The following is a 17,997-nucleotide window of genomic DNA, read 5'->3' as shown; positions in this document are numbered from 1 at the left end:
GGGCATTGGCATTAAATATACATAAGAAGCAGCAATGTGTTGTGTGGAATATTTATATAAGGAAGTAACTGATGGTCCAACCGCAGTCTAGACCAGAGTGTCAAACGCATTTCATGGAGAGGTTAAAATTCCATTTTTAATTATAATTCATGGGCTGGGTGTCAATATAGGACTCTACTCCGCCTTAATCTACAGTACAGTTGCTTACTGACAAGCTTTGGATAAAGATCGAAGATGGAATTTGGCCTTTACGTTGTAACCAAACATTTAGTTATTAGCATTATTTGTTAAGTATCTTATTGTATCCAGCATCACTCAGTGGGGAAATCTGCTCCCCTTTAGGACCTCTGTTTCTCTTCCTCCCTCTCTTCATTTCTCTGTTTCTCTCCCTCTTTTGTATCTGCTTCTGTCCTCCTTTCTTGCCTTTGCATGTCTTTCCTTCCAGCGTCTCCCAGTCACCAGCTTTCCTCCCACCGTCCTCACTATGATTAGCAATGAGGTAGTTAATGCTGACATTTAAAGTCCCATCATTACATTTCAGAGTTAACGCCTCATTGAGATTACTGTGGGACGGGGGAGTTCTCACCTCTCAAAGTTGCTGTTAGACAGCCTGCAGACTCTGGGTGACGACACAATACTGAACTTATTGCTTGGTTATAGGCACTTGGGGGTCAAATCCCACTGCTGTCAATGACAACGCCCTCCCCTCCCCGCCCCCCCAACTGACTTCAATGAAGCCAGGCTTTCAATCTCATTCTTTGACCTTGCACCTCCCAATGTATCCAGATAGGTAGTATCCTGTAGCCCCACCTGTTGCTGGGTAGTGTGACATGCACAGACAGTGCGGATGTTAAATAAAAGAGAGAAGTGTGTGTATTCAGTCTGTCTTTTGACCAGTAACATCTGCCTGCTCTTCTTCCATCCTCTTAAAGACATACTGTGGTCAAATGAGCAGCATGGAACATTCAGCTTTTGTAAAAATGTAATTTTTACAGCTTGGCTAGGAAGGTAGCTTTCCAGACTGTGGGAGCAGAAGGATGGTAGCAACCACATGCATTTGACCCAAGCCTGTCAGATCCCATTCTCTATCTTGCAGGCCTGGCACACTTTCAGGGCCGGCTCCAGGCACCAGCTTAACAAGCAGGTGCTTGGGGCGGCCAAGGGAGAGGGGCGACACCTGCGGCAATTCAGGGGCGGCAGGTCCCTCACTCCCTCTAGGAGCGAAGGACCTGCTGCTGAACTGCCGCCGCCGATCACGGCTTTTTTTTTTTTTGCTTGGGGCAGCAGAAATGCTGGAGCTGGCCCTGAACACTTTGTATAAATCTAGAGGCTACCCAATGGCATGAAGCAATGGGTGTGCAGTTCAATTATTTACTTATATATTTAAGCTTTTCCATGCTTAACACGCCTGCCAGTTAGTCTGCCAGGTACTCAAACATGTTAGAGCTATACAATCCTTACTACTACCCAAATATCCACTCTAGGGCCTGGGTGATTTCGGACATTGAATCAGCAAAGGCTGCACCTAGTGTATCTTTTCCCAGCTTGTCACTCTGAAAGCTCAACTCTAACTCCAGCAAACTGTGTCTGGAAAACAGCAACAGGCCATAGCCACAAACTGAGATCCAGATTTCAAATTCCTCTCTTCTATGTGCCCAAAGTTGGGGGGTTCTCCAGGCTATAGATTTTGCTTCAGTATCATCTCTAGAGTATTCCTGAGAGTCTTGCTCATTCTGCACCCACTCCAGCTTACTGAAACAGACAGCATTAGTGACACCGGTGACTCTGGAAACTTTGCGTCAGAGACCGAACGTCAGTATCCATCCTGCTTCAATACTGGTTAACAGTAAAAAGAACATGTGCATCTGCTGATCTCACGTCACCAGATGGTGTCGGGAACCGGATGGCCACTTTCTAAGTATTCTTCCCCTCTGGCAACATTATTGTATGACTTGTCTCTGATGTTCTCTTGATGCTGTGTCATCCCACTAAAACCTTATGATGTGGGAACACAATGCTACTGCACCATGGCACCAAATGGCGTCACAACACAACCTGAGGGTGCAGCCATGTGGTATCCCCTTGGAGATATTTCAGGGTGCATTTAGTGTTCTCAGTCTGGCGCAGTGTTCAAGGGACAGCTGTGACAAACAACTTGTGACAAACAGCACAGTGGCAAGGCAACACTAGCTTAAGCAGGTGGGATGCCACTGACGATTCATTCTCTTTCCTGTAGCAACTACGATCACCTTTGGTGAACAGCTGCACCTTACTGAAAGCCACCAGACTCCTTGTTGTTTTTGTAGATACAGACTAACACGGCTATCCTCTGTTACTGAAAACTGAAGCCCAAGTTTGGCCCATGGTAACACCTATGCAAAGCCCCAGACTTCAGAGCAGGTTGCATGGGTACAACTGTGGACAGATTTTAGTTCTCAGGTTGTAGCCATTGTCCCCTGCCTTACTGCAGCATTCATCTCATGTTGGGAATCAATTGACTCTGTAAAAAAAAACACTCTGCCCAGGACATACTCCACAGTGAACTGGAAACAGACTGGGCCATAAAGTTACCCCTATTGCTTATATCTTCATACGGAGAGGATATATGTAGAAGATATAACACCACGCCCATAGTTACAGCATGGAACAGGAAGACAATATAAAAATAAAAGGCACTAAATATAAACACATGTCGAGAATAAGCCTGGTTTTAATGAGAACCTCAATGAGCTGAAATCCAGGTATACTCTGTCTCCTGGCACCCGGGTCATCTGTTAAAGGCCATTTGGCTTGGCAAAACAGCCAGTTTGCAGAGTAACGGTTCCTATGCAAAGTGGGTTAGAATTGTCAAGCCCAATGCATGGCCACTTTAAAGCTGACTGTTCTGGAAAGTAGACTGGTACATTTTCCACCAGGCTCCAGCCTTGGGGACTCAGGGTGGAGCATCTATGCATGCCAGCCCCTCCATCATATGAATCTTTACTAAAGGTTTGAGTGTTCCCCTCCCCCTCCAAGGGACTGTACAGTTAGTAATCTCTCTGATTTGAGCTTCTGTAGAGAATCTCATGTGACATATCAAGAGAGTGAGGAGTGAGAAGGGTGGTGGAGTTCCCAGACAGAGACAGCTTCATACCTCGAGTAAAAGGCAACCAATCAAGGAGAGGAAATACCATGTGGCTTAGGTGACCAATCACATGCCACAATAGCAAGACTTGATGCATCAATTAGGGAGAGGAGTTCAGGGTTTCAACCAAAATTGGAGAGAAAAATCCTAATCCCCCCATGACAAAGAATCATTTCTCTGTTACAACCAACTCTAGTAAACAGCAACGTGTATTCTCTGACAATTCACAAATGAACCAAGGAGCTGAATTCATGTAGGGCTTCAATTTCCAGTGTTCAACATCCACAAGCAAAGCCAGGTTTTCAAGAAACCTCAGCTCCATTTAGGCCTGGTCTACACTACGGGTTTAGGTCGACTTTAGCAGCGTTAAATCGAATTAAGCCTGGACACGTCCACACGATGAAGCCCTTTCTTTCGACTTAAAGGGCCCTTTAAACCGGTTTCTTTACACCACCTCCGACGAGGGGATTAGCGATAAAACCGGCCTTTGCGGGTCGGAATTGGGGTAGTGTGGATGGAATTCGACGTTATTGGCCTCCGGGAGCTATCCCACAGTGCTTCATTGTGACCGCTCTGGACAGCACTCTCAACTCAGATGCACTGACCAGGTAGACAGGAAAAGACCCGCGAAGGTTTGAATTTCATTTCCTGTTTGCTCAGCGTGGAGAGCACAGGTGACCACGCAGAGCTCATCAGCACAGGTAACCGTGATGGAGTCCCAGGATCGCAAAAGAGCTCCAGCATGGACCGAACGGGAGGTACGGGATCTGCTCGCCATATGGGGAGATGAAGCAGTGATAGCTGAACTCCGTAGCAGTAAAAGAAATGGCAAAGTATTAGAAAAGATCTCCAAGGCCATGAAGGACCGAGGCCATAACAGGGACACACAGCAGTGCCGCGTGAAAATTAAGGAGCTACGGCAAGCTTACCACAAAGCCAGAGAAGCAAACGGAAGGTCCGGGGCAGAGCCGCAAACTTGCCGCTACTACGCGGAGCTGCATGCGATCCTAGGGGGTGCAGCCACCACTACCCCAACCGTGTGCTATGACTCTCTCACTGGGGAAACACACAGGGAAGACGGTTCGGGGAACGAGGAAGATGAGGATGGAGGTACTGTAGGTAGCTCACAGCAGCAAGGAAGCGGAGAAACCGGTTTCCCCAACAGCCAGGATATGTTTGTGACCCTGGACCTGGAACCAGTAACCCCCGAACTCACCCAAGACCCTCAGGGCACACAGGAGACCTCTGGTGAGTGTACCTTTGTAAATATTTGTAAACATTACACATGGTTTAAAAGCAAGCGTGTTTAATGATTAATTTGCCCTGGCAATCGCGGCCAGTACATCTACTGGAAAAGTCTGTTAACGTGTATGGGGATGGAGCAGAAATCCTCCAGGGACATCTCCAGAAAGCTCTCCTTGATGTACTCCCAAAGCGTTTGCAAAAGGTTTCTGGGGAGGGCTGCCTTATCCCGTCCGCCATGGTAGGACACTTTACCACGCCAGGCCAGTAGCACGTAGTCTGGAATCATTGCATAACAAAGCATGGCAGCATATGGTCCCGGTGTTTGCTGGCATGCAGACAATATCCATTCCTTATCTCTCTTTGTTATCCTCAGGAGAGTGATATCATTCACGGTCACCTGGTTGAAATGGGGTGATTTTATTAAGGGGACATTCAGAGGCGCCCGTTCCTGCTCTTCTGAACAGAAATGTCCCCCGCTGTTAACCACGCGGTGGAGGGGAGGGGTGAAGTGAGCATCCCAGAGAATCATGTGTGTGTGTGTGTGGGGGGGGGTGGTTTACTTGTGTTTGTGCCGCATGTTAACCGGGAAACCGCAGCCCCTCCTTTTACATTGAAAACCCATTTTAAATGGACAACCCAATTCATCCTTGATATGGGAAATGCGCTGCTGTTTGCAACCTTTCCCGCATGTTAAGAAGGTTTAAAAAGCCAAAACACTGTGGCCTACCATGGCTGCCTGCAAGCTGAAATATGCGACCTTGTAATGAAAGAGTGTACCCATTGTTCTCTAAAATGTGTCTTTTTTAACCACCTCTCCCTTCTCCTCCACCAGCTGCAAATGTTTCTCCTTCGCAGAGGCTAGTGAACATTAGAAAGAGAAAACATAGGACGAGGGACGATATGTTCACGGAGCTGCAGATGTCCTCCCACACTGATAGAGCACAGCAGAATGCGTGGAGGCAGTCAATGTCGGACATGAGAAAAGCCCAATATGAACGAGAGGAGAGGTGGCGGGCTGAATGGCGGGATGAAAAGAGCAAGTGGCGGGCTGAAGACGATAGGTGGCGTCAGCTTGCAGACAGACGGCAAGAGTCAATGCTCCGTCTGCTGGAGCATCAAACTGATATGCTCGAGCGTATGGTTGAGCTGCAGGAAAGGCAGCAGGAGCAGAGACCGCCGCTACAGCCCCTGTGTAACCAACAGCCCTCCTCCCCAAGTTCCATAGCCTCCTCACCAAGACGCCCAAGAACACGGTGCGGGGGCCTCCGTCCACCCAGTCACTCCACCCCAGATGATCGCCCAAGCATCAGAAGGCTGGCCTTCAATAAGAGTTAAAGTTTTAAAATGCAGTGTGTCCTTTTCCATCCCTCCTTCCCCACCCATCCCAGGCTACCTTGGCAATTATCCCCCTACTTCTGTGAGGAACTAATAAAGAATGCATGAATGTGAAAAAACAATGACTTTATTGCCTCTGCAAGCGGCACTCGAATTGGGGAGGGGAGGCGAGGGGGGTGTTTGGTTTACAGGGAAGTAGAGTGAACCGGGTCGGGGGGGGGGGTTGGAGGGTTCATCAAGGAGAAACAAACAGAAGTTTCACACAGTAGCCTGGCCAGTCACAAAACTCGTTTTCAAAGCTTCTCTGATGCGCACCGCGCCCTGCTGTGCTCCTCTAACCGCCCTGGTGTCTGGCTGCGCGTAATCAGCGGCCAGGCGAGTTGCCTCAACCTCCCACCCCGCCATAAAGGTCTCCCCGTTACTTTCACAGATATTGTGGAGCGCACAGCAAGCAGCAATAACAATGGGGATATTCTTTTCGCTGAGGTCTGAGCGAGTCAGTAAGCTGCGCCAGCGCGCTTTTAAATGTCCAAATGCACATTCCACCACCATTCGGCACTTGCTCAGCCTGTAGTTGAACAGGTCCTGACTCCTGTCCAGGCTGCCTGTGTACGGCTTCATGAGCCATGGCATTAAGGGGTAGGCTGGGTCCCCAAGGATCACGATAGGCATTTCAACATCCCCAACGGTTACTTTCTGGTCCGGGAAGAAAGTCCCTTCCTCCAGCTTTCGAAACAGAGCAGAGTTCCTGAAGACGCGAGCATCATGTACCTTTCCCGGCCATCCCACGTTGATGTTGGTGAAACGTCCCTTGTGATCCACCAGGGCTTGCAGCAGCATTGAAAAGTACCCCTTGCGGTTTACGTAGTCGGTGGCTTGGTGCTCCGGTGACAAGATAGGGATATGGGTTCCGTCTATGGCCCCGCCACAGTTTGGGAATCCCATTTCAGCAAAACCATCCACTATTGACTGCACGTTGCCCAGAGTCACTACCCTTGATATCACCAGGTCTTTCATTGCCCTGGCAAATTGGATCACAGCAGCCTCCACCGTAGATTTGCCCACTCCAAATTGATTCCCGACTGACTGGTAGCTGTCTGGCGTTGCAAGCTTCCACAGGGCTATCGCCACTCGCTTCTCAGCTGTGAGGGCTGCTCTCATCTTGGTATCCTGGCGTTTCAGGGCAGGGGAAAGCAAGTCACAAAGTTCCATGAAAGTGCCCTTACGCATGCGAAAGTTTCGCAGCCACTGGGAATCGTCCCACACCTGCAGCACGATGCGGTCCCACCAGTCTGTGCTTGTTTCCCGAGCCCAGAATCGGCGTTCCACGGCATGAACCTGCCCCAGTGACACCATGATTTCCACATTGCTGGGGCCTGTGCCTTGTGAGAGGTCTATGTCCATGTCAATTTCCTCATCACTCTCTTCGCCGTGCTGCAATCGCCTCCTTGGCTGGTCCGGGTTTCGCCTTGGCATGTCCTGGCTCTGCATATACTCCAGGACAATGTGCATGGTGTTCATAGTGCTCATAATTGCCGCGGTGATCTGAGCGGGCTCCATGATCCCAGTGCTAGCTATGGCGCCTGGTCAGAAAAAAAGCGCGAAACTAGTATCTGATGGACCAGGGGAAGGAGGGAGGGCGGGAGGGAGGGAGGGCCGAGTGACGACATGGCGGACAGGTACAGGAACAGGGAGAAACACAAACAACTGTCACACAGAATGGTCCCCCCCAAAGATTAAACTGAAAACCCTGGGCTTAGCAGGCCGTTGATTTCACGGAGGAAGGGGAAGCAAATGAATACAGAACAAATCTATTTTTTACATCTTAAGCTGGCAGCCGACGGTGCAGCATGAGTGATAGCCTCTCCAGTATGATGATGATGGATACCAATCATAATATACCATCGTCTGCCAAAAGGCAAGGGGCTGCTGCTGTGTAGCAATGCAGCCCCACGTCTGCCAGCCCCACGTCCGCCAGCACCCAGCATCGCCCTCGGCCTCTTCTGGGTGCTTAGCAGACAATACTGGGCAATTGGCAGAAAATAGTATACTACGACTGGTAGCCATCATCATCGAAACAGTAGCATGTCTGCCCAGGTGGCCATGATTGACAGCCACTCCAGTACGACGACGATGGGTACCAGTCATAATATACCATCGCCTACCAAAGGGCAAGGGGCTGGTGCAATGCAGCCCTACGGCTGCCAGCCCCACGGCTATCACTCATGCTACACCGTCTACCGCCAAAAGGCAGTTAGCAGCTGCTGCTGTGTAGCAATGCAGTCCCACGTCTGCCAGCACCCAGAGGACATATGGTGACGGTGAGCTCAGCTGAGCTGAGCGGGCTCCATGCTTGCCGTGGTATGTTGTCTGCACAGGTAACCCAGGTAAAAAGGCGCGAATCTATTGTCTGCCGTTGCTGTGACGGGGGGGGGGGGGGGAGGGGCCTGACGACATGTACCCAGAACCGCCCGCGACACTGTTTTGCATCATCCAGGCATTGGGATCTCAACCCAGAATTCCAAGGGGCGGCGGAGACTGCGGGAACTGTGGGATAGCTGTGGGATAGCTACCCATAGTGCAATGCTCCGGAAGTCGACGCTAGCCTCGTACTGTGGACGCTGTCCGCCGACTAGAGCACCTAGAGCATTTTATGTGTGGACACACACAATCGGCTGTATACAACCGATTTCAATAAAACCGGCTTCTATAAATTCGAACTAATTTCGTAGTTTAGACATACCCTTAGACACCTATGTAAGAGCCTCATTTTCAAGACTTTCTAGTACAGAGCAGCTCCCATTGTGACTAATATCCAGAGGGGATGTCAGTATCCAGTGTGAACCCAACCTGCTGAACTCTAGGAGTTCTGACTACTTGTAGATAAGATGATCACAATGGTCCTTTCTAACCTTAAACTATGAGCCTAAGGGTTTGTCTGCACATAAGAGCTGTGTCTGTGTAGTTTAAGGTGTGCCACTCGCTGCTGCAGATGCAATTACACTGGGTATAGAGGAATGACTCACCAACTTGTACCTCTCATGGCTGGGCATGGCTTGCACTCTTCCCCTGGAGTCCCCTGCTGACAGACACTGTGATCCTGTGGCGGTCTCATGACCCATCCCCTCTGGTAACAGAGACTCTCACTGAACAGTAGTCTAGAAACCTTACAGCAGGTCTTCAGCCCAGCTCTGAGCTCAATGATCCTTACACTGCTCATCTCAGGGGATTTCACCCCACTTTCTTTCATGGCTTCAAGGGGAACCCAGACCTTCACTCTACTCTGAGTTCCAGCCCAGGGACCCTGAAGCAAGCAGCTAAGATCTGCTCCCTCAGACTGTTAATTGCCTCCCTTGACTACCTTGGCCAGGCTCTAGGCCCTTTTCCCCTTTCCTGAGCTCACCTCTCTGTAGGTTCTTCACCCCTTGCTAGGCCTCAGGGGGAGGGATAGCTCAGTGGTTTGACTCTTGGCCTGCTTAAACGCAGGGTTATGAGTTCAATTTTTGAGGGGGCCACTTAGGGATCTAGGGCAAAAATCAGTATTTGGCCTTGCTAGTGAAGGCAGCAGGCTGGACTCAATGACCTTTTGGGGTCCCTTCCAGTTCTATGAGATGAAATATATGGAGATATACCTATTATTTTATTAGTTCTTTTCTCCTCTCACACTGATCAATGCTTCCCAGAGCTTTCTCCCTAGAGGTCAAGCTCTTGTCTGCCTCTTCCAGACTGTCTCTGTGTCCATGTCTCTTCCCTGCAGAAACCCAACCCCTGATCCTACCTCCCTGGGCCTTGCCCTTTCATGCAGGTTCACCCCAGGAGTTTGCTCCACCCCTATGACTTCCCAGTGTCTCTCCTGGCCCATTGCTGGAGCTCTTTTCTCCAGAGAGGATCCCAATGCATACTAGCCTCCTACTTCCCCTCTACAGCCCTGAACTCCTTCCTTTATTAGTCACCACCCCCCTGCTCTTCACAGCTGGACTTATTCTTAATTCAGATACACAGCTCCTCCCCAGCTGGGCCTCATCCTCAGTTGGAGCTGGGCCACCCCCCTCTGATTAACTCTGCATCTGCCTGTGTGAGGTATAGACCCCATCACGTATAACAACAATAGCTAGCTCTCATACAGCACTTTTTATCCATAGAGCTCAAAGCACTTTACCGAGAGAGTCAGTATCATTACCTTTATTTGACAGTTAGGGAAACTGAGGCACAGAGAAGTGAAGCAACTTGCCCATGGTCACCTGGAGGCCAGTGTCATAGACCCTGAATCCCAGTCCAGTGCTCTAACCACTAGGCAACACTGCTTTACAGCAATAAAGCTGAAGGGAATAAACGATACCAGTATAAGGCACCATTGTACCAGGGCATCTACACTGGGGCTTGTACCAGTATAACTATGTTGGTAAACAACAAATCACACTCCTAACAGGCATAGATATAATGGTACAAAAACGGTCTGTGCTAAAAGCTCTGCTCCAGGTGCAACAGAAGGGATAGGGAATTACTGGATGGGGCTCTCTGGCCTGTGTTATGCAGGAAGTCGGACGAGATGAGCAAAATGGCCCCTTCTGACCTTGACCTCTATGACTTTAGGTGCCTACATAGGAGCTGACCCCTTTGGACAATCTGGCCCCCTTCTGAAAATTCCAGCCTTAATAAATTGTTTGCCCCAACTCTAACCCAAGCGCTGTGTCCATCTGCACCAGAGACAGCAAAGTTCCACCCTCTAAACACTCTGATCACTGGGCCTGAGTGCTCAGCAGCTTCCTACCCAGGGAATGTACCTTCTCCGTGGGCCTGATCCTGCTACACCCATTAAAGTCAATGGCAAAGCTCATTGACTTCAGTGGAGCAGGATCAAGTCCTATGGTTTGCTGCAGGTTACATTGTTAATTGCCAGCTGCAGTGTATTACAATGCACTGTTTACAAACACCTGGGCTCTGAAACCTTTGTGTGAATTCCAGCCCACCTCCTGGCTTTAAGGAATCTCAGCAATCATTGCCCAGCCTATGTAATGTATATAACTCGGGGGGAGGGGAAAGGGGGGTATCTTGCCTACCCAAAAATATTATCAAGTCCTTTCAGGTTCCTGTTGTTTTGCCAGATCTCACTCATGTGCAGGGAGACCTCTCACTGGGGATGCATATTAAGGGCTGTGTTTAAAGCCCTCCCCTTCTGATGAGGAAGGATTTCTGCAATGTGTGCATTTCAGTCAGACATTTGCAATCTCCACCATACACATATTAATCTCACTTCAGATGTCACAGCAGAGCCCCTGTTGTGGTTACCATGGGTCTCCCAGGCAGTAGTTCAAGATGGACTTATTCCAATTTCCATTCTGCTGCCATTGTCGCTTTACACCACGGCATACAACGGTAGTGGGAACAGGTGACTATCCAGCACAACTCTCAAGTGAGGACAGAATGTGACTCGCTCTCTTTCACTCTCACTCTAGTGATCTAATCTCTCTCAAACTAGTTATCTAATCTGATTGTTTATCTCTCTATCTAACTGATAGATTGGAGGGATAGGACAGAATAACGAGCTGTATGTATTCAGGGCTGGCTCCAGGGTTTTGACCGCCCCAAGCAGCCAAAAAAAAAAAAAAAGCCACAATCACGATCTGCGGCGGCAATTTGGCGGAAGGTCCTTCGCTCCGAGCCGGAGTGAGGGACCGTCCGCCGAATTGCCGCCAAATACCTGGATGTGCCGCCCCTCTCCGGAGTGGCTGCCCCAAGCACCTGCTTGCCAGGCTGGTGCCTGGAGCCGGCCCTGTATGTATTAGATTGATAGATGATGATTATGATTCATTATTTAGATTACAATAGTGTCTACAGGTCCAAGTCCCACTGTTCTAGGCACTGTACAAACATACAACAAAAAGACAATTCTTGCCTCAAAGAGTTTTCAGGCAAGATTAGAGCTCTCTATCTGTCTTTCTACCAGATAGGGCTCCAATCACCGTAACTTGTAGGTGTGAAACCCAAAATGAAACTAAACATGCAATGATTTGAAGTGGAGTCTATTCTCCCTACCTAGGAGTTGGCCACTGTAGGATATAGGAATAGGGTAAAACCTGGTGAGCCCTCTGCTCGTGCCCACTGTGTTCTGTGTCTAAGGTCTGGCCTGCACCTAAAACTTCAGTCGATCTATGTCATTCAGGGTGTGAAAAATGTAGACATAGTTAAGCCAACCTAAGCCCTCATTTAGACACCACTAGATTGATGGAAGAATTATCGGGGGTGGGGGTGGGGGGGAGAAGATGTGGATTTACTGCAGCAATGAAAAAACTCCTTCTGTCACAGTAGCAAGCGTCTACACTACAGTAGCATAGCTGTAGCCCTTGCAGTGTAGATATAGCCTTAGAAGCAGCCAGAAACCATTCTGAACAGCAGTGTGCATGTAGGTTGGCCTCACACGTTTAATACACAAAGCTATGACTCTTTGGGGATAAGTCTGTGTCAAGTTAGGAATTTCACATCGTTTTCTGAAAACCCCATTTATGATTGTGACCTTTATTGTGGATTAGAGTAGCCATTTTGAGGCAGGGACATTACATGTAGTGTAAAGATTATGTCCAGGAAGCTGTGATAGAGCAATCGATGCTTCTACTCTAGCGGAACAAGAGGTTTGCTGTTGGTAGGGGCCATTGATTTGAACAACTTTCTACTCAGAACCCCGGGGAGGGGCTGGCGCCTGGCAATTCCCCAGTGGAAGCACATAGGCAAGAAAGATGACAAGAGACTTTTTTAAAAGGAGGCTGCCTCTCTAAGCAAGGGGCCATCCCATCACTAGCAGCAAGATGGCCAGGCCAAGAAGGCCAGAAGGGCTGTCTGGCCGAAGGACTCAGGCCAAACTCAGAACTCATTGGGGTGGTGAGATCAGACCAGGGGATGCATTCAGGACTGTTTGTTGTTTTCCATAGATCTCTATGTCTCTTGTGCTGTTTAAGAGTAATGGGTTTGTGGTTAAAAAATCACTTTGCTCGGCATGTGTTTCCTTGCTTTACTGTCGTGTTGTCCTGGAAAGGTATAACTAGGAACGCAGAGCTCCCACAGCCAGGGGGTCTCTGGGAGGAATGTGTCCAAGGAGGGCTAAGGCATTGATTTCAGGATCTAGGTGGCAGGACTACAGGGTCCCACTGCCCAAGAAGGAAGTCAAACACAGGTCTCATCTGAAAGTGCACTTGAGAGACCCAACATTAGGAACAGTGAACCATCTCCACCAGGACCCACTGGGTTTAACAGCATATGGGATTCAGCAGCTGGATCCCATCACAACAGACATTGCAAAAGAGCTTGTAGCATTGAACATGAAGAGCTGAAATCAAGCTTTGGAATTAAAAAAAAATCTCTTGGACACAGATTTTAAACAGAATAAACATTGCCCATCCCAAACCCTGCAATTGTTTGAGCAGAAAATGAGGTTTGCAACCTTATTTGAAATACATTTTTTATTATTTTTTTGCCACCCCAAACTGAAAATGTTCAGCCCAAAACGTTCAAAACCTAAACTTGTATTGTTGTTTATTGTTGTTGTTATTGTTTTTGTTTTGTTTTCAGACAAAAACATTTTGGTTTAGAGGTTTCTTTTCTCTGATAAAAAAAAAACAAACCTTCAAGGAATGCAGGCACTTTCCACAAAAATGTTCATTTGGTCAAAAAACCTAATTTTTCATTGAAAAAGAAATTTTGATAGAAAATATTTGATCAGCCCTAGTGAGCCAGGGTTGGAAAGTGAAATTGATTAGAAAATGGCTAGCCTATTTCCTTTATGCAAGCTGAGAGAAATACAAGGAGCATGAAAGGTCAATAGTAAAATTAGGATTCATATTTTTAATACTGTGGAGTTCGCAGAGATGAGGGCATTTGTTAGTCACAATGTGATGATGAGACACATCCTCAGACAGCGTAAATCAGCACGACTCCATCTGAAGTCAATTTATAGCAGCTGACAATCTGGATCCATATTTTTAATATACTTAACATTGTCTTTTTATGTGGCTCTCCCACGTCACAGAGCAAGTTAGAGTCAGGGCAGAAACAGGATCCCCAACTCCCACCTCCCACATTTTAGCTACTAGACAGTGTGCACTCGGGCAGTGTATTGTGTTCAGTTTCAGCACAGAAGATATAATCACACTTGTAGCACAGTAACAAATTCCTGTCACCCCCATAGCCTGCCACAATGGTAATCTATTTATAGAACATCATTAAGGTCAACATAAAGGATAAACTTAATCCTACATTTAAAACACAATCCATCATAGTACAATTATGCTAGTGCTGTGTGTATGAGGAGATTATGATATCAAGATCATGGCCAATCTCCAACAAGACTTGTTCCCAAAAGTGGTCTCAGATATAATCAGCTTTGCTCTGCTCACCTATATGAGCCCAATCCTGTGAGGCACTGTGTGCTCCAGGGGAACTGCTAAGAGCCCACCCGCTGGGGTTCAGTGTGTGTATGGGAAAAGTTCTAGGCTGTCTTTGAGTCATTTTATTCATGCTTCTGTTTCTACCCTGCGAGGTGTGTTCCATTAAGAGACAAGGGCTATAGTCACTTATGTGCCCTTCCATCCTGGAAGCAAGCAGGGAAGAAAGCAAGGCTCCCAACCCCTTCCTGAGACTTCTCTTTGTATGGCACAATTGCACACTGCCTCTTAACTAGGGCTAGGAGTTAAGTACCCATTTAATCTTACAGTATGAATCCAGGATTCTCGTTTTCTACAAAGCAAACCATCTTGCAGCATTGCACAAAGGAGCCAATTTTTTCTGGCCGGGTTGTTGTTTTCATTCTTTCCCCATCCAAATATTAACGAAAACAAGCAAACCCCAAATCTGTTTCTCAAAATGCCATTTTATAAGGTTTTCAAAGTTATAATGTTTTAATTAGGATTTAGAGAAAACAAAACGATCCTTTACAAATGAGTATGAAAACATTTCTCCTCGTGCTCCTAACTGCTAGTTCCTTGTGGCTCTGTGTTACCATAGAGAGCATAGAGTGGTGGTAATGCTACTGCCGAAATGGGTGACCCAGACTTTGCCCTCATATTACCCACTTGAAATGTTCAGCTGTCAGTACTGCCATGTGTTTAGTTTAGATTATTACCAGAAACGGTGGCATGGTAATGCTAGGCAACCAACACCCTAGTACTGACTGCTCTGAAAATCTGCCACTGATAATAATAATATTTAGCATTTTCCATCCAAAGATATCAAAGCGCCTTTCCAAAAGCAGGTCAGGATCAACACAGAGGCAAAATGTCACCTACCGAGTCAGCAGTAGAGCTAGATAGAGAACCCAGGAGTCCTGACTCCCAGTCTGGTGTCCTACCCACTGGGGCACGCAGCCTCTGAAGAGGCCTCTCTGCTGCTGTAAGATAAGGAAACACAGCTCATTTTATTAATAATTAATACTTTTCTCCTTCCAGCTGAGGTTCTGACAGTGCTTTGCAAACTGTAATGAATTAAGCCTCACTATCAGAGCTGGTTGGGAATTTTTCAGTGGATATCAATTCATCAAAACTGAAACTTTTCAAGGGAATGTATCCATTTCAATGCAACTTTCCTCAGGAAGGTTTCTTGGGTTCAGGATGGAATTTCTGGCCAGAGAGAGAAAGCTACATCTAGAATAGCCAGCAGGTTGGGGGTAGGGTACTCAAGAATCTGGCTTTGCCACATCCCAGGTGAGTGCCCAGCCCACTCTTGGCTATTCTGAGGTGGGGCTCTATCCCTCTTTTGTTCTTCATGAAAAATTTCAACAGTTTTTTGTTTCAGCCCAATGCAAAATGAAACCAAATGCTGAAACTTTGAATTTTTTTGTGAAGCAGAATTCTTGTTTTCTAGCCAGTCACAACACTCCTGTGAGTTTTGACAAACACATAGACCCGCATCACTCACTATGGAAATGCATCTGCTGCTGGGGCAGAACACAGCAGCCGTTAAAGCCCACAACACCCCAGTTATGCCAGAAAGTGGAAAAGAATGCTGTACTGAGCTAAAATTGTAGAGGAAACTTAAGGTGACCAATGCAATCGCCCTTGACACATTTGAACAAGGCATCTGGATGTACACTCCTGTCCTTTTCTTATTTATCTGCCAGACCCTCACTTTTCCTCATTGTTTATATTCTAGTAGCAGTCAGAGGTTCCAGATTACATCAAGGCCCCATGGTACAAGGCTCTGCTCTCACAGAATTAATCCTTACTCTGAAGAGTTTACAAGCTAAAAAGACAAGTCATAATTCTTATTCCTATTGGTACAAGGAGACAAGGTCATACAGTGAGTCTGTAACAGAGACAGGAATTGAATCCAAAATGCCTGACTCTCACTCCAGTACTTCATCCACCAGACTATCCTTCCCCCAAATGCCTGGTCCCTTTATTACCTCTTTTCTCATCACTGTTACCTTTCTCTGCCAATCAAGACTGGCACAGAGTGGCACTGATAGCAGTGCTTACGACAGGTTGAAAAATCAAGGACAGAGCAGCCATCTTGCTGCAAAGTGGCAATTTATTACACCCTGGCCATGCTTGGGCCTAATATCAGCAACTGTGAACAATTTCTGTCCAACTTTAATACCAGTTTAACGAGCGGAAGAAAAAGTTTATGGCTGAAATATTAAATATTTCATGTAAATGGTGAGCAATAAAGCTAATTTTTCTGTTGCACCAGTTTTTCTCTTTTAGTGCTGCTGCTATGCTGTAGATATTGAAGAAAACGCTGCTTAGATTGTAAGCTCTCTGATGCAGCTCTTTGTTCTATGTTTGCACCACGTCTAGCGCAATGGGGCACCTGAGAGCTATCACATACAAGTAAATAATAACAGCACCATTCCTAATAGGCAGCATGAATACGATGGAATCCCTATGAAAGGGAATAATCAGGAGAGCAGAGGTGTTCATACTATGACCTGCAGTTCCAATGCAGCCCATGGGATTACACCATTCAGCTAAGGTTGCCACCTGCCCAGGTTTTCCCAGGACCATTCCTTTATTGACATAGCTGTCCTGGTAATCTGTAAGGGTGCCCAGTGCACACTGCCAGCTATCCCATTTTATGGGCTCAGGATCATCCCAGATGTCCCTTTGTTTTGTACCTCAGAGGTGGCAACCCTAAAATCAGTCCATTGCTGCCATCATCCTTAATATGGCAATATTATGGCATATGCAATCCGGTCAAGCCAAGCCACAGAGTTCTTATCAACAATGTTCAAGGCACAAAGATCTCCAGGAGGTTGAGTCATTTTGTAGTGGAGTCCACAGACACTACAGTTCCAACAAGCCAGGAGCGCCGCCAGCTTTTTTGCCGCCCTAGGCAGCGGAAGGTCCCGCCCCCGAAATGCCGCCCCCAACAGAGGCGGTGGAAGGTCCCACCCCCAAAATACCGCCGATGACAGGGGTGGCCGAAGATCTGGCCGCTGCGGTCACCACCCCCCAAATGTTAGCACCCTAGGTGATCGCCTAGGTCACCTAATGGGTTGCGCCGGCCCTGCAACAAGCAATGCTACATCTTGACTAAAGTGGCCAGGTCAGTTTGGAGCTTTGCATGTTGGGATCTGTAGTCTCTGAGTCGCATTGCCATTTTAAACATGACAGCAACTTCAGTCTGCTAATTTCATGCTAGGAGGGAGGATCCTTGGGCTTCCGGCAAGTGGCCACTGTGGTTCTAAACTGGGCAAAGTTTGGTAGGATCTGAGTTATAGTGATAGGAAAAGATAGGAAGGAAATTATCAGGTGATTAGAATTCTCTGACCATGAAAGAAACAGGATAAAGAGCAGAAAATTCCTCTGATGGTAAATGAGACACATTGGCCTAAATTTTGTTCTCAGCTACGCACCTGGAACTTCTATTGGAGTCAATGGGGAACTGCCAGCAGAATCTGTCGCAGCATTTTTCATGAGAGGCAATGTAGAAATGGCCAGAGCTTGGAGGCCAAGTTCCACAGTTATCTCAGTGACAAATACATGTCAGTGAAGAGTGGCATCGCTACAGTAAGGAAAGGAATGTGGCAACTGTCAGTGGATGGAGATCTGTATAACAGGTCCATCAGCTGTACACATCGGCAGCACTCAGAATGCCCTATCAAACACGATAGGTTTGGCCACCTGTAAGAGAGCCTTTCGGATGGGTTTTTGAATGGCAGCCTGGTGCATCAGCCAGTGAAGATCAGAGTGAAGATCATAGGGCTAAAGAAGTCGGAAATCACTCAACTACCAGGGTTTTTTAGTGGTATGTTTTTAATTAAAGTGAGGCAGTTGAGCCCTTATATAAAATAGTGCTGTACTCTA

At 47.4% G+C, this 17,997-nt stretch overlaps 1 protein-coding gene across 1 annotated transcript; it reads left to right on the top strand.

Annotated features, from left to right (window-relative positions):
* The first annotated feature begins 3,449 nt into the window (after positions 1–3,449).
* LOC135973383 (uncharacterized) lies at positions 3,450–5,835 on the top strand. Its single transcript, XM_065556387.1, has 2 exons — positions 3,450–4,372; positions 5,202–5,835. The coding sequence occupies exons 1-2, from the start codon at positions 3,835–3,837 to the stop codon at positions 5,702–5,704; spliced, it is 1,041 nt and encodes a 346-aa protein (XP_065412459.1). The 5' UTR covers positions 3,450–3,834; the 3' UTR covers positions 5,705–5,835.
* The last annotated feature ends 12,162 nt before the right edge of the window (positions 5,836–17,997 follow it).

This window comes from Chrysemys picta, chromosome 9 (genome assembly GCF_011386835.1).
Source record: "Chrysemys picta bellii isolate R12L10 chromosome 9, ASM1138683v2, whole genome shotgun sequence".
Lineage (NCBI taxonomy): Eukaryota > Metazoa > Chordata > Testudines > Emydidae > Chrysemys > Chrysemys picta.
This window is presented reverse-complemented; position numbering and strand designations above follow the sequence as displayed.